This window comes from Schistocerca gregaria, chromosome 2, assembly GCF_023897955.1.
Source record: "Schistocerca gregaria isolate iqSchGreg1 chromosome 2, iqSchGreg1.2, whole genome shotgun sequence".
NCBI lineage: Eukaryota > Metazoa > Arthropoda > Insecta > Orthoptera > Acrididae > Schistocerca > Schistocerca gregaria.
This window is the reverse complement of record NC_064921.1, coordinates 879,909,645-879,932,633: the sequence shown is the minus strand read 5'-3', so window position 1 is coordinate 879,932,633 and position 22,989 is coordinate 879,909,645. Positions and strand designations below refer to the sequence as shown.

At 45.6% G+C, this 22,989-nt stretch overlaps 1 protein-coding gene across 1 annotated transcript in view; it reads right to left on the bottom strand.

Annotated features, from left to right (window-relative positions):
- Nucleotides 1-22,989, bottom strand: part of LOC126336606 (juvenile hormone acid O-methyltransferase-like) — a 201,629-nt gene that overhangs the window by 94,169 nt on the left and 84,471 nt on the right. Inside the window, exon 2 of the mRNA XM_050000472.1 lies at nucleotides 1,146-1,316. Coding sequence (XP_049856429.1) covers nucleotides 1,146-1,301 — 156 coding nt within the window. The 5' untranslated portion in view covers nucleotides 1,302-1,316. The remainder of the gene's footprint in view (nucleotides 1-1,145; nucleotides 1,317-22,989) is intronic.

The following is a 22,989-nucleotide window of genomic DNA, read 5'->3' as shown; positions in this document are numbered from 1 at the left end:
GGCCGCTGGAGCGATATGAGAAGACACTTTATTTTTAAACAAAAAAGGAGACAGGTTCTTCAAATATATGATCACATCATACATCGCTCTCTCGGAACAGAATCAAGTAAATTTATTGTGCTGTAAACCTTGACTCAGCAGTAATACATCTCTAGTTGTCGACACTTTTAGCAGCAACCACATATATGGGAAAACCAACACAATAAATGGAATGTATATCAATCACTTGTCAAAGCAGTTCCTTTTATAGGAGTTCCTCAAAAAAATAAGTAAGCCTGTTACACTCGTTAGTGCAAATAATGATATTATGCAAAAGATGGTGTAATTCTGATAACAGAGAAGAATAGATGTTTTACAGCAAAAAATAGAAGGCTTTTGTTAGTTTTAAAAGCGAGTGTTGCACGATTTTTGATACATATTCAAGCTTTTTAAAGAGGAATTGTACTTAACAGTTTTTTAATATTTAAATTGTCAACATCCTCTTGAGCCAACATTGATCTACGATACTAAATAAAGCTTAAAAGTAATATTGTTGTTGGTGATTTCCAAACAATATTTTCAATTTAGAAAAACTGCATTAATGTACCCTTAGCGTCATTAGTATCTATAAATTGTGCGACAAAAACCGTCTGAAGTACTAGATACATTTTCATTTATTACGACGTTTCGGCTACATTCATCATCATATAGAAATTTACCTCTCGCAGAGCGAAGTTCAATGTCAGTTGTAACAAAACCTGTCCTTCAATGCAACGAAGACTGAACTTTATTTTACGAATCCCAATTTATGATCTAATGCTGTCCGCAGCCAAAAGATCTTAAAAGAAGTGATACATTAAGCGATTTAGACTGATTTATTCGTAAAATTTCGTGATAATCACAAACTTATTCAGCGAATTTATTTGTCTTGTTTATATCTACAATTTTTCTTTGATTTATAAGTAAACAAAACTTTAAAACGTCTCTTACAAAAATGGACAAATGTATAATTAATATTACTCACCTAAACAAACTTAAATAGTAAGCTCCTCAAGCTGCAAACGTAAGCGTTTTAATCGACGCGTTAATATTTCGATATGTCGATGGATGTATCGATGCTTCATAAAATGTTGTCACCTCTGCCTGCGCCCTGTCCCAGGACGTACCTTGGCTGTGATGTCTCCAGGCCCGCAGCCCACGTCCAGCACGGGCAGAGGCTGGTCTGGCCACGTCAGCGTGGGCCACAGTTCCTCCAGCTGGCGTATGGTGACGGCCGCGAATGTGGGGGCGGCGCAGCGGCTGTACAGCTCCGGCTTGTCCATGACCCTGACTGTCAGCTACAAAACACACGAGGACATACGTTATTCCGTCCCACGTTAAACCATCGCTAATTTCAGCGCTGGACTTCTATTTCACTCAATACAAAAGGAATGGTCGTATGGAAATGGTGGTTGGATTCAGACTCATTCTTCATGGTGTGTGGGAGTTGTGTCTTAAGTTTGTCTGTTGACTGCAGGACACTGTAATGGGCGAGTGTATAGTATAGTGACATGTTCGTGTTAGAGAGACCAGAGAGAGGAGAGGATGAAACATGGTGCATGCACATAGCGACTGCGCATAGCCTACTCGTGTCGAACGCCACCAAGGGGATCGCCGAGTTTAAAGCGGGTATCACACCTCGATCCATCCAGAACTAAGCAAGTATAGGCGACTGCAATCTGGGCTAAGCAAATTAACGGACTTTCCGGTGAACCCCCCTCCAGATTCTTAAAATAATCCAATTCCTACGTATAAAAAGTCATACCTCCAGAGTTACGTGCCTTACAGTGATTTAATTTTGCATCAGTGTTACACTGAAGAGCCACAGAAACTAGTACACCTGCCTAATATCGTGTAGGGCCTCCGCGAGCACGCAGAAGTGCCACAACATGACGTGGCATGGACTTGAGTAATGTCTGAAGTAGTGCTGGAGGGAACTGACACCTTGAGGGCTATCCGTAAGAGAACGAGGGGGTGGAGATCTCTCCTGAAAAGCACGTTGCAAGGCATCCCAGATACGCTCAATAATGTTCATGTCTGGAGAGTTTGGTGGCCAGCGGAAGTGTTTATACTCAGAAGAGTGTTCCTGGAGCCACTCTGTAGCAATTCTGGACTTGTGGGGTGTCGCAATGTCCTGCTGGAATTGCCCAAGTCCGTCGGTATACACAATGGATGTTAATGGATACAGGTGATCAGACAGGATGCTTACATACTTGTCAGCTGTCAGAGTCGTGTCTAGACGTATCAGGGGTTCCGTATCACAATTACTGCACGCGCCCCACGCCATAACAGTCTCCACCAGCTTCAACAGTCACCTGTTGACGTGCAGGGTCCATGGATTCATGAGGTTGTCTCCATACCCGTACAAGACCATCCACCCGACACAATTTGAAACGAGACCTGTCCGACCAGGCAACATGTTTCGAGTCATCAACAGTCCAGTGTCGGTATTGAGGAGCTCGAGTGAGGCGTAAAGCTTCATGTTGTGTAGTCATCAAGGGTATGCTAGTGGGACTTCGGCTATGAAAGCCCATATCGATGATGTTTTGTAATATGGTTAGCACGATGACACTTATTGATGGCCCAGCATTGAAATCTGCAGCATTTTGCGGAAGAGTTGCACTTCTGTCACGTTGAACGATTCTCTTCAGTCATCATTGGTCCCGTTCTTGTAGGATATGTTACCGGCCGCAACGATGACGGATATGTGATGTTTTAGCAGATTCCTGATATTAACGGTACACTAGTGAAATGGTTGTACGGGAAAGTCCCCACATCATCGCTGCCTCGGAGATGCTGTGCCTCATCGCTCGCGAGCCGACTATAACACCACGTACAATCTCACTTAAATCTTGATGACGTGCCATTGTAACAGGAGTAACCGATCTAACATGGTACAAAACACTTGTTGTCTTATATAGGCGTTGCCGAACGCAGTGCCGTGTTCTGCCTGTGTACATATCCCTGTATTTGTTTACGCATTCCTATACCAGTTTCTTTGGAGCTTCAGTGTACATGTGAATACGTTCTGTAATGTTAGTAGTCATCATCATCATCATCATCGTCATTTAAGACTGATTATGCCTTTCAGCGTTCAGTCTGGAGCATAGCCCCCTTATAAAATTCCTCCATGTTCCCCTATTCAGTGCTAACATTGGTGCCTCTTCTGATATTAAACCTATTACTGCAAAATCATTCTCCTCCTACCCTCTACTGCTGAACCCATGAGTCTCTTGGGTAACCTTGCTTCTCCCATGCGTGTAACATGACCCCACCATCTAAGCCTGTTCGCCCTGACTGCTACATCTATAGAGTTCATTCCCAGTTTTTCTTTGATTTCCTCATTGTGGACACCCTCCTGCCATTGTTACCATCTACTAGTACCTGCAATCATCCTAGCTACTTTCATATCCGTAACCTCAACCTTGTTGATAAGGTAACCTGAATCCACCCAGCTTTCGCTCCCACACAACAAAGTTTGTCGAAAGATTGAACGGTGCACAGATAACTTAGTCTTGGTACTGACTTCCTTCTTGCAGAAGAGAGTAGATCGTAGCTGAGCGCTCACTGCATTGGCTTTGCTACACCTTGCTTCCAGTTCTTTCACTATGTTGCCATCTTGTGAGAATATGCATCCTAAGTACTTGAAACCGTCCACCTGTTCTAACTTTGTTCCTCCTATTTGGCACTCAATCCGTTTATATTTCTTACCCACTGACATTACTTTCGTTTTGGAGATGCTAATCTTCATACCATAGTCCTTACATTTCTGATCTAGCTCTGAAATATTACTTTGCAAACTTGCAATCGAATATGCCATCACAACTACGTCATCCGCATATGCAAGAGTGCTTATTTTGTGTTCACATATCTTAATCTCACCCAGACAGTCTATTGTTTTCAACATATGGTCCATAAATAATATGAACAATAGTGGAGACAGGTTGCAGCCTTGTCTTACCCCTGAAACTACTCTGAACCATGAACTCAATTTACCGTCAACTCTAACTGCTGCCTGACATGTAAAGACCTTTAATTGCTTGCAAAAGTTTGCCTCCTATTTCATAATCTCATAGAGCAGACAATAACTTCCTCCTAGGAACCCGGTCATATGCGTGGAAATTGAAATAAGAACGCCGTGAATTCATTGTCCCAGGAAGGGGAAACTTTATTGAACATTCCTGGGGTCAGATACATCACATGATCACACTGACAGAACCACAGGCACATAGACACAGGCAACAGAGCATGCACAATGTCGGCACTAGTACAGTGTATATCCACCTTTCGCAGCAATGCAGGCTGCTATTCTCCCATGGAGACGATCGTAGAGATGCTGGATGTAGTCCTGTGGAACGGCTTGCCATGCCATTTCCACCTGGCGCCTCAGTTGGACCAGCGTTCGTGCTGGACGTGCAGACCGCGTGAGACGACGCTTCATCCAGTCCCAAACATGCTCAATGGGGGACAGATCCGGAGATCTTGCTGGCCAGGGTAGTTGACTTACACCTTCTAGAGCACGTTGGGTGGCACGGGATACATGCGGACGTGCATTGTCCTGTTGGAACAGCAAGTTCCCTTGCCGGTCTAGGAATGGTAGAACGATGGGTTCGATGACGGTTTGGATGTACCGTGCACTATTCAGTGTCCCCTCGACGATCACCAGAGGTGTACGGCCAGTGTAGGAGATCGTTCCCCACACCATGATGCCGGGTGTTGGCCCTCTGTGCCTCGGTTGTATGCAGTCCTGATTGTGGCGCTCACCTGCACGGCGCCTAACACGCATACGACCATCATTGGCACCAAGGCAGAAGCGACTCTCATCGCTGAAGACGACACGTCTCCATTCGTCCCTCCATTCACGCCTGTCGCGACACCACTGGAGGCGGGCTGCACGATGTTGGGGCGTGAGCGGAAGACGGCCTAACGGTGTGCGGGACCGTAGCCCAGCTTCATGGAGACGGTTGCGAATGGTCCTCGCCGATACCCCAGGAGCAACAGTGTCCCTAATTTGCTGGGAAGTGGCGGTGCGGTCCCCTACGGCACTGCGTAGGATCCTACGGCCTTGGCGTGCATCCGTGCGTCACTGCGGTCCGGTCCCAGGTCGACGGGCACGTGCACCTTCCGCCGACCACTGGCGACAACACCGATGTACTGTGGAGACCTCACGCCCCACGTGTTGAGCAATTCGGCGGTATGTCCACCCGGCCTCCCGCATGCCCACTATACGCCCTCGCTCAAAGTCCGTCAACTGCACATACGGTTCACGTCCACGCTGTCGCGGCATGCTACCAGTGTTAAAGACTGCGATGGAGCTCCGTATGCCACGGCAAACTGTCTGACACTGACGGCGGCGGTGCACAAATGCTGCGCAGCTAGCGCCATTCGACGGCCAACACGGCGGTTCCTGGTGTGTCCGCTGTGCCGTGCGTGTGATCATTGCTTGTACAGCCCTCTGGCAGTGTCCGGAGCAAGTATGGTGGGTCTGACACACCGGTGTCAATGTGTTCTTTTTTCCATTTCCAGGAGTGTATATCTATAAAGCATAGATACAATTCCCTGTTCCACTCATAACACTTCTCCATTATTTGCCGTAAGCCTAAGATCTGGTCCTGACAACCTCTAAGAGGCCTAAACCCACACTGATTTTCATCCAATTGGTCCTCAACTAATACTCGCACTTTCCTTTCAACAATACCTGAGAAGATTTTACCGACAACGCTGATTAAAGAGATACCTCTGTAACTGTTACACTCTTTCCTCTTTCCATGTTTAAAGGTTGGTGTGATTACTGCTTTTGTCCAATCTGATGGAACCTGTCCCGACTCCTAGGCCATTTCAGTTATCCTGTGTAGCCATTTAAGACCTGCCATTCCACTGTATTTGATGAGTTCTGACTTTATTTCATCCACCCCAGCTGCTTTATTGCACTGCAATCTATTGACCATTTTCTCCACTTCCTCAAATGTGGTCCTATTTCCATCATCATTCCTACCACATTCTACCTCGAAACCTGAAACAGTGCTGATCGTATTTTCACCTACATTGAGCAACTCTTCAAAATATTCCCTCCGTCTGCCCAAGGCATCCACAGGATTCACGAGCAGTAGTAATGATGGAAAAAATTATAACGTCATGCCTGATGCCGGGGTTTTACTGCAGTGAAAATGTAATAAGCGATAAACGTTTTTCCTGTCGTTTCGGGGTGTGGAGGGTGTGGGGGATGGTGTTAGGAGGGGAGTCTCTCGGCTAGGAAAGGTTTGAAATGGTGTGTAAAGTTTGTGGGAGTCGCTGAGTGCTCTCGTACTTAAATATTGGATGAACATACACTGAGGTGACAAAAGTCTTGAGATACCTCCTAATATCGTGTCGGGTGTCCTGTTGTCCGGCTTAGAGCAGCAGTTCGATGTGACATAGACTCAACATGTCGTTGGAAATCCCCTGAAGAAATACTGAAGCATGCTGCCTCCGTACCTGTCCATAATTGCAAAAGTGTTGCCTGTGCAGGCTTTTGTGCATGAACTGATCTCTTGATTATGTCCCATAGATGTATGATGGGACCCGTGTCGGGCGATGTCAGCTGGCATATAATACGCTCTAAATGGCCAGAATGCTCTTCAAACCAATCGCGAACAAGTGTGGCCCGGTGACATGGAGCATTGTCACCAATAGAAATTTCATCGTTATTTGGGACCATGAAGTCCTGAATGGCTCTAAATTGTCTCCAGGTAGCCAAACACAACCATTTCCAGCCAATGATGGGTTCATATGAACCAGAAAATCTAGTCTGTTCCATGTAAATACAGTTTACATAATTATGGAGCTATCACCAGCTTGCACAGTGCCTTGTTGACCACTTAAGTCCATGGCTATGTAGGATCTACGCCACAATCGAACCCTACCATCAGCTCTTACCAACTGAAATCGGGACTTATACTACTAGGTCACAGTTTTCCAGACGTCTAGGGTCCAACTGATATGGTCACGAGACCAGGAGAGACGCTGCGAGGGATGTCGTACTGTTAGCATAGGTACTCGCGTCCGTCGTCTGGTGCCATGACTTCTAAACGCCATTTTTCGCCCCACTGTCCTACAGAGTACATTCGTGGTAGCTCCCATATTGATTCTGCGGTTATTTCATGGAGTGCTGCTTGTCTGTTAGAACTTACAACTCTACGCAAACGCCGCTTCTCTCGGTCGTTAAGTGAAGACCATTGGCCACTGCGTTGTCCGTGGTGAGAGGTACTGCCTCAGACTTTATCTTCTCAGCACTGTGCATTTCGGAATATCGAATTTCCTAACAAAATGGGTCAAATGGCTCTGAGCACTATGGGAGTTAACATCTGAGGTCATCAGTCCCCTAGACTTAGAACTACTTAAACCTAACTAACCTAAGGACATCACACACATCCATGCCCGAGACAGGATTAGAACCTGCGACCGTAGCAGCAGCGCGCTTCCAGACTATAGCGCCTAGAACCGCTCTGCCACAGTGGCCAGCAATTCCCTAACGATTTCCGAAATGTAACGTCCCTTGCGACTAGCTCCAACTACCATTAAGGGTTCAAAGTCCCTTAATTCACGACGTGCGGCCATAATTAGGTCGAAAATCTTTTTTCATGGAACAAATACATACGACAACTCCGCCAACGCACAGCCCTTTTATACCTTATGTACCGCCATCTATGTATGTGCACATCGGCATTTCACCTCAGTGTATAGTCTGGCTAATTAGCGCACCCTTACTTACACTACCCGAAGCCATACACACAGTTTCTAACTGTAATATTTGTCTTGTTGCGTTCGACTTTTAACATAAGGTAATACCTCTCAATGAACACATTGGCCGGCCGCTATGACCGAGCGGTTCTAAGTGCTTCAGTCCGAAAGCATTCTTAGAAATGATTGCTTCGTGTTCTAGAAATCGAATGGAACATACCAAGTCTTAACCGTACTAATCCAGGAGAATGTGGAGGAAACGTGTCTCACAAAAAAAAAAAAAAAAAAAAAAAAACTATTGGGACTTAACTGCTAAGGTCATCAATCAGTAAACTTACACACTACTTAACCTGAATTATCTTAAGGACAAATACACACCCATGACCGAGGGAGGACTCGAACCTCCGCCGGGACCAGCCAAATGTGTCTACCCCTGTGTTATAATAAGGTACGCCAGCAATCGTTTATTTCTGAATTTGCATGCATATAACTTTATTTGTGTGATTTTAGAGTTGTATACATAACGACTTAGTTAACGAAAGTTCACCTTTGATGTGGCTGCATGTTTTGCTTTATTTTAGGGGGCCAGGAAGGTGCCGTGAATATTTGTATTGAACAATAGAAATTCTTCCAATCCATATGTGGCATACACCAAACCAATACTGTATTGAACAAGTTTCTTAGAGATACGTCTATATACACTCTTGGAAATTGAAATAAGAACACCGTGAATTCACTGTCCCAGGAAGGGGAAACTTTATTGACACATTCCTGGGGTCAGATACATCACATGATCACACTGACAGAACCACAGGCACATAGACACAGGCAACAGAGCATGCACAATGTCGGCACTAGTACAGTGTATATCCACCTTTCGCAGCAATGCAGGCTGCTATTCTCCCATGGAGACGATCGTAGAGATGCTGGATGTAGTCCTGTGGAACGGCTTGCCATGCCATTTCCACCTGGCGCCTCAGTTGGACCAGCGTTCGTGCTGGACGTGCAGACCGCGTGAGACGACGCTTCATCCAGTCCCAAACATGCTCAATGGGGGACAGATCCGGAGATCTTGCTGGCCAGGGTAGTTGACTTACACCTTCTAGAGCACGTTGGGTGGCACGGGATACATGCGGACGTGCATTGTCCTGTTGGAACAGCAAGTTCCCTTGCCGGTCTAGGAATGGTAGAACGATGGGTTCGATGACGGTTTGGATGTACCGTGCACTATTCAGTGTCCCCTCGACGATCACCAGAGGTGTACGGCCAGTGTAGGAGATCGTTCCCCACACCATGATGCCGGGTGTTGGCCCTCTGTGCCTCGGTTGTATGCAGTCCTGATTGTGGCGCTCACCTGCACGGCGCCTAACACGCATACGACCATCATTGGCACCAAGGCAGAAGCGACTCTCATCGCTGAAGACGACACGTCTCCATTCGTCCCTCCATTCACGCCTGTCGCGACACCACTGGAGGCGGGCTGCACGATGTTGGGGCGTGAGCGGAAGACGGCCTAACGGTGTGCGGGACCGTAGCCCAGCTTCATGGAGACGGTTGCGAATGGTCCTCGCCGATACCCCAGGAGCAACAGTGTCCCTAATTTGCTGGGAAGTGGCGGTGCGGTCCCCTACGGCACTGCGTAGGATCCTACGGCCTTGGCGTGCATCCGTGCGTCACTGCGGTCCGGTCCCAGGTCGACGGGCACGTGCACCTTCCGCCGACCACTGGCGACAACACCGATGTACTGTGGAGACCTCACGCCCCACGTGTTGAGCAATTCGGCGGTATGTCCACCCGGCCTCCCGCATGCCCACTATACGCCCTCGCTCAAAGTCCGTCAACTGCACATACGGTTCACGTCCACGCTGTCGCGGCATGCTACCAGTGTTAAAGACTGCGATGGAGCTCCGTATGCCACGGCAAACTGTCTGACACTGACGGCGGCGGTGCACAAATGCTGCGCAGCTAGCGCCATTCGACGGCCAACACGGCGGTTCCTGGTGTGTCCGCTGTGCCGTGCGTGTGATCATTGCTTGTACAGCCCTCTGGCAGTGTCCGGAGCAAGTATGGTGGGTCTGACACACCGGTGTCAATGTGTTCTTTTTTCCATTTCCAGGAGTGTATATCTATAAAGCATAGATACAATTCCCTGTTCCACTCATAACACTTCTCCATTATTTGCCGTAAGCCTAAGATCTGGTCCTGACAACCTCTAAGAGGCCTAAACCCACACTGATTTTCATCCAATTGGTCCTCAACTAATACTCGCACTTTCCTTTCAACAATACCTGAGAAGATTTTACCGACAACGCTGATTAAAGAGATACCTCTGTAACTGTTACACTCTTTCCTCTTTCCATGTTTAAAGGTTGGTGTGATTACTGCTTTTGTCCAATCTGATGGAACCTGTCCCGACTCCTAGGCCATTTCAGTTATCCTGTGTAGCCATTTAAGACCTGCCATTCCACTGTATTTGATGAGTTCTGACTTTATTTCATCCACCCCAGCTGCTTTATTGCACTGCAATCTATTGACCATTTTCTCCACTTCCTCAAATGTGGTCCTATTTCCATCATCATTCCTACCACATTCTACCTCGAAACCTGAAACAGTGCTGATCGTATTTTCACCTACATTGAGCAACTCTTCAAAATATTCCCTCCGTCTGCCCAAGGCATCCACAGGATTCACGAGCAGTAGTAATGATGGAAAAAATTATAACGTCATGCCTGATGCCGGGGTTTTACTGCAGTGAAAATGTAATAAGCGATAAACGTTTTTCCTGTCGTTTCGGGGTGTGGAGGGTGTGGGGGATGGTGTTAGGAGGGGAGTCTCTCGGCTAGGAAAGGTTTGAAATGGTGTGTAAAGTTTGTGGGAGTCGCTGAGTGCTCTCGTACTTAAATATTGGATGAACATACACTGAGGTGACAAAAGTCTTGAGATACCTCCTAATATCGTGTCGGGTGTCCTGTTGTCCGGCTTAGAGCAGCAGTTCGATGTGACATAGACTCAACATGTCGTTGGAAATCCCCTGAAGAAATACTGAAGCATGCTGCCTCCGTACCTGTCCATAATTGCAAAAGTGTTGCCTGTGCAGGCTTTTGTGCATGAACTGATCTCTTGATTATGTCCCATAGATGTATGATGGGACCCGTGTCGGGCGATGTCAGCTGGCATATAATACGCTCTAAATGGCCAGAATGCTCTTCAAACCAATCGCGAACAAGTGTGGCCCGGTGACATGGAGCATTGTCACCAATAGAAATTTCATCGTTATTTGGGACCATGAAGTCCTGAATGGCTCTAAATTGTCTCCAGGTAGCCAAACACAACCATTTCCAGCCAATGATGGGTTCATATGAACCAGAAAATCTAGTCTGTTCCATGTAAATACAGTTTACATAATTATGGAGCTATCACCAGCTTGCACAGTGCCTTGTTGACCACTTAAGTCCATGGCTATGTAGGATCTACGCCACAATCGAACCCTACCATCAGCTCTTACCAACTGAAATCGGGACTTATACTACTAGGTCACAGTTTTCCAGACGTCTAGGGTCCAACTGATATGGTCACGAGACCAGGAGAGACGCTGCGAGGGATGTCGTACTGTTAGCATAGGTACTCGCGTCCGTCGTCTGGTGCCATGACTTCTAAACGCCATTTTTCGCCCCACTGTCCTACAGAGTACATTCGTGGTAGCTCCCATATTGATTCTGCGGTTATTTCATGGAGTGCTGCTTGTCTGTTAGAACTTACAACTCTACGCAAACGCCGCTTCTCTCGGTCGTTAAGTGAAGACCATTGGCCACTGCGTTGTCCGTGGTGAGAGGTACTGCCTCAGACTTTATCTTCTCAGCACTGTGCATTTCGGAATATCGAATTTCCTAACAAAATGGGTCAAATGGCTCTGAGCACTATGGGAGTTAACATCTGAGGTCATCAGTCCCCTAGACTTAGAACTACTTAAACCTAACTAACCTAAGGACATCACACACATCCATGCCCGAGACAGGATTAGAACCTGCGACCGTAGCAGCAGCGCGCTTCCAGACTATAGCGCCTAGAACCGCTCTGCCACAGTGGCCAGCAATTCCCTAACGATTTCCGAAATGTAACGTCCCTTGCGACTAGCTCCAACTACCATTAAGGGTTCAAAGTCCCTTAATTCACGACGTGCGGCCATAATTAGGTCGAAAATCTTTTTTCATGGAACAAATACATACGACAACTCCGCCAACGCACAGCCCTTTTATACCTTATGTACCGCCATCTATGTATGTGCACATCGGCATTTCACCTCAGTGTATAGTCTGGCTAATTAGCGCACCCTTACTTACACTACCCGAAGCCATACACACAGTTTCTAACTGTAATATTTGTCTTGTTGCGTTCGACTTTTAACATAAGGTAATACCTCTCAATGAACACATTGGCCGGCCGCTATGACCGAGCGGTTCTAAGTGCTTCAGTCCGAAAGCATTCTTAGAAATGATTGCTTCGTGTTCTAGAAATCGAATGGAACATACCAAGTCTTAACCGTACTAATCCAGGAGAATGTGGAGGAAACGTGTCTCACAAAAAAAAAAAAAAAAAAAAAAAAAACTATTGGGACTTAACTGCTAAGGTCATCAATCAGTAAACTTACACACTACTTAACCTGAATTATCTTAAGGACAAATACACACCCATGACCGAGGGAGGACTCGAACCTCCGCCGGGACCAGCCAAATGTGTCTACCCCTGTGTTATAATAAGGTACGCCAGCAATCGTTTATTTCTGAATTTGCATGCATATAACTTTATTTGTGTGATTTTAGAGTTGTATACATAACGACTTAGTTAACGAAAGTTCACCTTTGATGTGGCTGCATGTTTTGCTTTATTTTAGGGGGCCAGGAAGGTGCCGTGAATATTTGTATTGAACAATAGAAATTCTTCCAATCCATATGTGGCATACACCAAACCAATACTGTATTGAACAAGTTTCTTAGAGATACGTCTATATACACTCTTGGAAATTGAAATAAGAACACCGTGAATTCACTGTCCCAGGAAGGGGAAACTTTATTGACACATTCCTGGGGTCAGATACATCACATGATCACACTGACAGAACCACAGGCACATAGACACAGGCAACAGAGCATGCACAATGTCGGCACTAGTACAGTGTATATCCACCTTTCGCAGCAATGCAGGCTGCTATTCTCCCATGGAGACGATCGTAGAGATGCTGGATGTAGTCCTGTGGAACGGCTTGCCATGCCATTTCCACCTGGCGCCTCAGTTGGACCAGCGTTCGTGCTGGACGTGCAGACCGCGTGAGACGACGCTTCATCCAGTCCCAAACATGCTCAATGGGGGACAGATCCGGAGATCTTGCTGGCCAGGGTAGTTGACTTACACCTTCTAGAGCACGTTGGGTGGCACGGGATACATGTGGACGTGCATTGTCCTGTTGGAACAGCAAGTTCCCTTGCCGGTCTAGGAATGGTAGAACGATGGGTTCGATGACGGTTTGGATGTACCGTGCACTATTCAGTGTCCCCTTGACGATCACCAGAGGTGTACGGCCAGTGTAGGACATCGCTCCCCACACCATGATGCCGGGTGTTGGCCCTGTGTGCCTCGGTCGTATGCAGTCCTGATTGTGGCGCTCACCTGCACGGCGCCTAACACGCATACGACCATCATTGGCACCAAGGCAGAAGCGACTCTCATCGCTGAAGACGACACGTCTCCATTCGTCCCTCCATTCACGCCTGTCGCGACACCACTGGAGGTGGGCTGCACGATGTTGGAGCGTGAGCGGAAGACGGCCTAACGGTGTGCGGGACCGTAGCCCAGCTTCATGGAGACTGTTGCGAATGGTCCTCGCCGATACCCCAGGAGCAACAGTGTCCCTAATTTGCTGGGAAGTGGCGGTGCAGTCCCCTACGGCACTGTGTAGGATCATACGGTCTTGGCGTACATCCGTGCGTCGCTGCGGTCCGGTCCCAGGTCGACGGGCACGTGCACCTTCCGCCGACCACTGGCGACAACATCGATGTACTGTGGAGACCTCACGCCCCACGTGTTGAGCAATTCGGCGGTACGTCCACCCGGCCTCCCGCATGCCCACTATACGCCCTCGCTCAAAGTCCGTCAACTGCACATACGGTTCACGTCCACGCTGTCGCGGCATGCTACCAGTGTTAAAGACTGCGATGGAGCTCCGTATGCCACGGCAAACTGTCTGACACTGACGGCGGCGGTGCACAAATGCTGCGCAGCTAGCGCCATTCGACGGCCAACACGGCGGTTCCTGGTGTGTCCGCTGTGCCGTGCGTGTGATCATTGCTTGTACAGCCCTCTCGCAGTGTCCGGAGCAAGTATGGTGGGTCTGACACACCGGTGTCAATGTGTTCTTTTTTCCATTTCCTGGAGTGTATTTTGTGTTAAGTATTGGTCCACTAACCTTTTACAGCTTTTCTACAGAAATCCATAAAAACTTTCGAAATGATGGGGTATGATATTCTATGGCTAAAAGTCAAAGTCTTAACAGATTTGCTACTTGCCAGGAAACAACCAGCGTGCAGTATACCACGATATGTATTTCATCAGTGATATGGGGCCATCTGATCACAAAATGTGTAAACAAATGGTTTAATTCTTACTTCCGTCTAAGTGAAATAGCTTCCAACATTAGTTTACCACTTCATAAAATTCCCTTCTGCATCATCGACAGCAGTTTGTCCAAACAAGCCACTTATATTCCAACAAAATTCCGAAATTCCTGCGAGCCTTGGAGCTTCAGTTCCTTCATCATTAGGCAATATACACTGACCAAGCGGAACAATATGACTACTGACCCACTGTCAATACAAATCCTTCCAGGCGACAGCAGCGTCGCCTGGCAAGGAATCACGGCCAGTTAGACATTTCACTGTACATGTGGTATCACTGAGTGGGCTGTCCGTGTGTAGAATGAGCAAGGCGCGCGGTCTATCTGAGTATGACCGGGGGCACATTGTGATGGCCCGGAGGCTCGGCACCAGCAATTCGGAAACTACACGACCTGCCCGTCGTTCGAGGATTTCTGTGGTGAATGTCTTCAACACAAAACCAAAGCGAAAGCACGACCAGACGTCGTGGGGTTGGGTGGCCACCCCCATTACAGATGTCGGGTGCCGTTAGCTGGGCAAACTGGTAAAACAGGACAGGCGGCGAACTGTAAAGAAACTAACATCCGACTTTAATGTTGAGCAGAGTACAAATGTGTCTGAACACACAGTGCACCGAATACTCCTAACGATTGGCGTCCGCAGCCGACGACCCATTCGTGTGCCAATGCCAACACCACAACATTAGTAACTACCACTGAAAAGGAGACGTGACTATCGGCACTGAACGTTGGTGCAGTGACAGAGCGTTGCATCATGCTGGTGGAAGGGCGCGAATCCGTCGTCTTCCAGGGGAACAGCTCCTCGACACCTATATAACGGGATGGAGACAAGCTGGCAGCGGCTCCATTGTGCACTGGGTAACATTCACGTGGGCATTCATGGGTCCATTGCAGCTCTTGCAAGGCACTATGACAGGAAAGGAGTATCTTACACTTGCTGCAGACCACATACACCCCTTCATGACGATCATGTTTTCCGACAGCAGAGGGATTTTTCAACAAGATAATGTGTCATGTCATGTCACAAGTCCAGAAATGTGATGGAGTGGTTCCAGGAACTCAGTAGAGAGTTCCAACTGATGTACTGGCCCACCAACTCGCTAGATCTGAACCCGATCAAACACATCCGGGGTGTGATTGAACGTGGTGTCACTATTTCTCGCCTGCCACTCTGGAATTTACGGGAATTAGGTGACTCGTGTGTGTAGGTGTGTTGCCAACTCTCTCTAGCATTGCGTTTAGGCTGGTGGTCATAATGTTCTGGCTGGTCAGAATACGCCCATGCCACCATCTCTTCTCACCAGGCAGGATCGAACCCAACTACATCTGGCTTTTCGTGAACGTCGTCATTCTGCCATCCTCCCGCAAATTACGGCAACTGTCAGGGCAATAGCTATAAAAATAACTACAAAATGATGTATACACGTAAATTTAGATAAACATACGAGTATGCTCCTGCAAGCACGTGACATGATGTAAAACGGTCAGTTGATCCAATAATTAAACACAGTAATAACATATTTCCGTTATAACTACATAACAGAGCAACTTTCTCTTTATAAATAGGAACGTTGCCATTCAGGCATTTTTAATATGGGTGAACAACGACTTTACATAAACCTGACATTCTCGTTCGAGTTATGAACATCCCGTGTGTATTGTGTAATCGGACGACGCAAACATGTCCTCAGTGTCAAATGGGTGCGCTTGGGCTGCTGCTACAGACGTGTATACTGTTGGCAAACCCTGTAATATGGGCTTAACATTCCCATCCGACGGATGGATCACCATCAGAAGTGCGATATGCCCTCTCTCCTCACTCTGCCAACAGTGTAGCGTGCCCTCACAGCATGAGACACTGGAGAGAGGTTTAGATTTTTATTCAGAGTACTGGGCACCTGAGTGTCCTGACGGGAATCTGGGACACGTTCGGTCACGCAAACTAATTTTGTTTATTTTATATGTTGGCATAGTGCACGATAAGCAATTAGTTAAAACGTGATACGTATATTAAGTTCGTACTTTACTGTATTCCAATTTGGGGTGGGGGGGTGGGGGGTGATAACGTTGTCTCCTAGCTGGTGAACGGGGGATCCCGCAATATATGTTGGGGTAGCCCGAATAACCAGTAACGGCACTCGTACCAACAACGATCCCAGTTTTCGGGGGCTTAGAATACTGAAACACTTCCTCTCTATGGGACTTGACAGAAAATCCTAGGAAGTTATGGTCTTACGTTAAATCAGTAAGTGTCTCGAAACAGTATATCCAGACACTCTGGCATTATAATGGCATTGAAACAGAGGATGACACTCGTAAAGCTGAAATACTCAACACCTGTTTCCAAAGCTGTTTCACAGAAGAAGACCGCACTGTAGTTCCTTCTCTAAATCCTCGCACGAACGAAAAATGGCTGACATCGAAGTAAGTGTCCAAGGAATAGAAAAGCAACTGAAATCACTCAACAGAGGAAAGTCCACGCGACTTGACGGGATACCAATTCGATTCTACACAGAGTACGCCAAAGAACTTTCCCACCTTCTAACAGCCGTGTACCGCAAGTCTATAGAGGAACGGAAGGTTGCAAATGATTGGAAAAGAGCACTGGTAGTTACAGTTTTCAAGAAGGTTCGTCGAGAAGATGCGCAAAACTATAGGCCTATATCTGTGACATCGATCTCTTGTAGAATTTTAGAACATGTTTTTTGCTCGCGTATCATGTCATTTCTGGAAACCCAGAGTCTATTCTCTAGGAATCAACATGGATTCCGGAAACAGCGATCGTGTGAGACCCAACTCGCTTTATTTGTTCATGAGACCCAGAAAATATTAGATACAGGCTCCCAGGTAGATGCCATTTTCCTTGACTTCCGGAAGGCCTTCGATACAGTTCCGCACTGTCGCCTGATAAACAAAGTAAGAGCCTACGGAATATCAGACCAGCTGTGTGGCTGGATAGAAGAGTTTTTAGCAAACAGAACACAGCATGTTGTTCTCAATGGAGAGACGTCTACAGACGTTAAAGTAACCTCTGGCGTGCAACAGGGGAGTGTTTCGGGACCATTGCTTTTCACAATATTTATAAATGAACTAGTAGATAGTGTCGGAAGTTCCATGCGGCTTTTCGCGGACGATGCTGTGGTATACAGAGAAGGTGCAGCATTAGAAAATTGCAGCGAAATGCAGGAAGATCTGCAGCGGATAGGCACTTGGTGCAGGGAGTGGCAACTGACCCTTAACATAGACAAATGTAATGTATTTGCGAATACATAGAAAGAAGGATCATTTATTGTATGATTATATGATAGCGGAACAAACACTGGTAGCAGTTACTTCTGTAAAATATCTGGGAGTATGCGTGCGGAACGATTTGAAGTGGAATGATCGTATAAAATTAATTGTTGGTAAGGCGGGTACCAGGTTGAGATTCATTGGGAGAGTCCTTAGAAAATGTAGTCCATCAACAAAGGAGGTGGCTTACAAAACACTCGTTCGACCTATACTTGATTATTGCTCATTAATCTGGTATCCGTACCAGGTCGAGCCCTCGGTTGCAAATATTAAGTCAAAATTTTGACTTAATGTTTGTGACCTAGGGCTTATTTGTTCTAATATAAAAAAAAACTTGTCAGCTCCTGCTACAGAAGAGTACATAAGAAACAGAGCAGTAGAATAGGGAAAAGCGGAACCACACTAAGCAGGTAATAAGAAATGCTCATGGAGACTGTTTGGACAAATTAATTACATATATCGAACATGATATACATGTAAAACGGATCTTCGCGTGTAAAAGGTTAAAGAACAAAAATCGGTCAGAAACAAATAATGCTAGAGTTAGTGTAAGTAATGAAGAACAGTGGAAGCAACTTAATAAGAATTTAAAGTGTTGTGAAATAGCTGTAATAATACAGAATATCTGGCACCTTATAACAAGACAGTTGATTCAGTAACCTTAGATGAGTTCAAAATGTTCTGAAAAGTAGCAAAAATTGTGGCTCAGAATATTAAGAATGGCCGGCCAATGTGCCCGAGCGGTTCTAGGCGCTTCAGTCTGGATCTGCGGGACCGCTACGGTGCAGGTTCGAATCCTGCCTCGGACATGGATGTGTGTGATGTCCTTAGGTTAGTTAGGTTTAAGTAGTTCTAAGTTCTTAGAAACAATAAACAATCGCTTGACAGTATTAACAGAGCAAATCAGTTTAAGGAAAGGACACTCGTGCGACGTTAAAATTTTAGAAAAATGACGAGAAGTGTATTTAGTGACACATGTTTTTTTGCTGACTTCCAAAAAGCTTTTGACTTGGTCATTAGAAATAGACTACGCACAATAATGGACAAGCGAGGATACCCCTAGCATCTTAAGCAGATAATCAAAATAATCATAAACAAAGGCACTGCAAACAGAGATAAGATTATAATAAATCAAGGTGTCGGACAGGGCTGTAGCATTATATCGACTCTTTCCAACATCTGTACTGAAGACCTCATAATAAACTGGAGAAAAGAAGTCAATAAAGGTATGCAGCTTCTTAATCAAGAACAGCTTCGCAAACCATGGAGACAAAATGTACAAAGGAAAGAAGAAGTACAGCATCATCAGATGAAGAAAAAGTCACTGGTCGTCGGGGTTCGTTTCGAAGTAAGACTCATCACAAGAAAATTCTACTCCAGTCAATAAGATTCCAGGCCGGAGACATATCTGGAGACACTGTGCACGGCTGTAGGATATCGAACTGATCATCCCCGTCCCATTTGTCCCGACAATCAAGGGTTTCATAGCATGACCCGTTCGGTTGTCATCCGTTGTACCCTTACAGCAGAGAGGTACATCGGCGATATTCTACTGCCTGTTTTGTCGTCATGCGTAGCAGGCCATCGTAGATTTACATTTCAATAAGATAATACCCGCCCGCACACGGCGAGAGTTTCCACTGCCTGTCTTCGTGCTTGCTAAATCTCCCCTTAGCCAACAACATAGCAGGGTCCCTCCTCAATTAAGAACGTTCGGAGCATTGTGGGTAGGGCCCTTCAACCAGCTCGGGATTTCGATGATCTAACGCGTCAGTTGGACAGAATTTGGCACCGGGGACATCCTACTATTACAGCTACCAATACCAAGCCGAATAACTCCTTGCATGAGGGCCAGAGGTGGACCAGTGCGCTACTGACTTGCAATCATTTGTTTGTCTATACATGTAAATCACATCTACTGATTTCCGTCCCTTTCTGATAATTCCTTCATGCTGCGTCGTTTTTTTGTCTTCGATTGTAGATTGTTGCTGCGGAGACAGTGTAGGAATGGTTACTAGACGACAGAACAAAAAAAACCGTAAGAAGGAACATGCCAACGCCGGCCGCTGTGACCGAGCGGTTCTAGGCCCTTCAGTCCGGAACCGCGCTGCTGCTGAAGTCGCAGGTTCGCATCCCGCTTTGGGCATGGATGTGTGTGATGTCCATGGGTTAGTTAGGTTTAAGTAGTTCTAAGTTCTAGGGGACTGATGGCCTCAAATGTTAAGTCCCATAGCGCTTAGAGCCATTTGAACCATTTGAACACGCCGACAAGGTACTTACTCAACAGTGACAAGTTGTATGCAGAAAAACGGGGCTGCTGCAGTCGAGGCCAGAGTAGAATGGGAACTACCTGCTGGATGAAATTTCAGCGACACAATTCCATGTGGTAATCTTATCTCCACCCTGGAGTTCAACTTCACGACGTTCCAATTACCTCCTTAAAGAAAAATAATCTGAGAGTAAATAACATTCGACACGTGTCTGGCCGAAAGCTACACTCACTTATCACGGGATATTCGATTTATTATTTTCGTAACACTGATGTAAGGCAGGGTAATTATGGAATTTAGAGGTATATAAAAACATTCTCAGACGTATTCAGACGTAACTCCGCGCGATGGAGTTGTATAAAAGAATATAACACATTCAACAGAAACAAGAGTAACTTCAGGTGTGCCCCAGGGCAGCGTAATAGGTCCTCTGCTTTTTATGATTTACATAAACGATCTGGTTGATGGTACTGACACCGGCCTTAGACTGTTTGCCCATGATGCTGTAGTCTACAGGAAAGTAGTATCACACGAAGGTTGTGAACTAACCAATGAGGATTTGCAGAAAATAAATGCGTGGTGTAATGACTGACAGTTATCTCTCAATAATAGTAAGTGTAACCTACTGCGTGGAACAAGGCAAACATCCCAATTAATGTATGAGTCCAAAATAAATGATCAGTCTTTGGAAGCGGTAACATCAGTCAAGTATCCGGGCGTGACTATTCGAAATGACATCAAATGGAATGATCAGATTACACAAGTAACGGGTAAGGCGAACTGTAGATTGCGGTTTATTGGTAGAATCCTGAAGCGATGCAGTCCTTCAACAAAGGTAATAGTTTACAATGCGTTAGTTCGTCCAGTATTAGAGTATTGTTCGTCTGTATGCTACCCTTACCAGTTGGATCTGATTCAAGAAATTGAGAAGGTCCAAAGAAGAGCAGCAAGATTCGTGACTGGTACATTTAGCCATCGCGAGAGCGTTACAAATCTCACTGAAAGTTTGAAGTGGGACACACCTGCAGATAGACGACGCGCTGAACGGAAGGGGCTGCTCACTAAATTCCGAAATCCAATCTTCACCGAGGATGTAGAGCATATATTATTATCACCAACTTTCAAATCGCGCAATGTTGGACATTCAAAGATAAGGTAAATAAGAGCTCGTACTGAGGCGTTCAGACAATCGTTTTTCCCTCGTGCGATCTGCGAGTGGAACAGGGTGGGGATATGAATTTGGCACGAATTGTGCCCTTCGCCACACGCCGCTTGGTGGCTAGTGGAGTATATATGTAGATGTAGATTTAATGTCAACGTATCCTTTTAAATCGGTCTTTACCACGCATTGAATTATATGTGGCAAGATGTAATACACATTAGCGAATTCTGCAGCTATACGTGTCTGTTGTGACTGTTATAACACACAGTGTGTCGTAACCTCCCCACAAAATATAAAATAATAATATGAATAATATTCTCATTTAGTGTAACCACCCAACAGCGAAAATATAATACAATGTGACAAACCTATAACCTTTCAATAATTGACAGTCAATTTACCCTGGTAAATTTTGGACGTCAGCAATGCTGCGTCATGGCCCTGATACATCATTCTGAATAAACTGAAAAATCTTACCTTAATTAGATCGCCGGATAACGCGTATATATCTGCTCCTATAAGAAATTTTCCTGGCGCAGCTAAGTGCAATGCTGGCCGATAGATTTGTCTTATAAAAGAGGAAAGAACTGACTTTCCTTTTCAATAATCGGGATTGCCAAGGATTGGAGAAATTACTGAATTCTTTAAATTGAGATAAATGTCAAAAGTTACTTTTTATGAGAAAGATTATTATTAACAGATTTTTTTAAAACATTTACATAGGACTTGATATAACAATACTACATATGCGCGAGGCTGCTTTTACCTTATACTACAACGCTCAGGCTCCGCCATCGCTGCACACGACCGGCCCAGCCAACACGATACACCAGACGCGACTGCTCGCTACCAACAACTAACTGCTGCTGCTACACAGTTCCTACTGCAGTCAATACTACTCTTCTAGCTTACATATCGCACGCAGCGCGTGAGCAATACATCGAAATTACATCAGCTCGAGGGCGCTAGCAACAAGTTCTCTAATTATGGACCTCTTACAGTGTTTCAAAATGAATATACGAGTTTTAAGACTTCGTTGCATTTGTTACATTCAACTTACAGTTACAAATAATGCATCAAATTAAAGAGCAACGCAAACAGTTTTTCCTACGAGTGATCAATGTGAGCAACATTCCTCAGTCATCGAATCGATAGGCAACTTCTTCCAAAACTTTGATCAGTGTGTCCGCAGTATTTGTTGCGACTACGCTGTTGCTGAAGTCGGGTAGCTCTGTTGGTAGCGGAGGCACATACGCGTGGTTCTTTATAAACACCCAAAGGTTAAAATGGCATGGCGCCAGGGAGTGTGTGAACGTTGTATCTTTCCTGTATGTAAAAATTTCCTTCCTGTACTAAATTGCTACGTCATGGCCCTGTGAAATCAACCTGAATAAACTGAAAAATTCTTACCTGATAACGGTGTCGCCCTATAACGCTGTCTATATATCTGCTCCTAAATGGCACAGCTTAGTGCAATGCTGGCCTATCTACTACTACTGAACAACATTTGTCTGAGATTTGCATTATTAGAAAAAAAACTGACTTTGCCTATTGACACAGCTGTATAGCTGGTCCTCTGATTATTAAACAACACATGACTATGATTTTGGAAAGTTTGTAAAATATTTAAATTCAAGTAAATGACTGGTAAAAAAATTATGTTCTGAAAAACTTATTATTGAAAACATTTCTGCAAACCATTGCATAAAAAACGGAACATTACAAGTCTGACTTAATTAGTGCTGACAAATCACAAAAAAGATTAAAACAAATTCATATTAACATTTCAGACAACAAATTTAAGTACGTCCATGGCGATGAAGAATAATAAACTTTACCTTACACTGCGTGGCAATGAACTG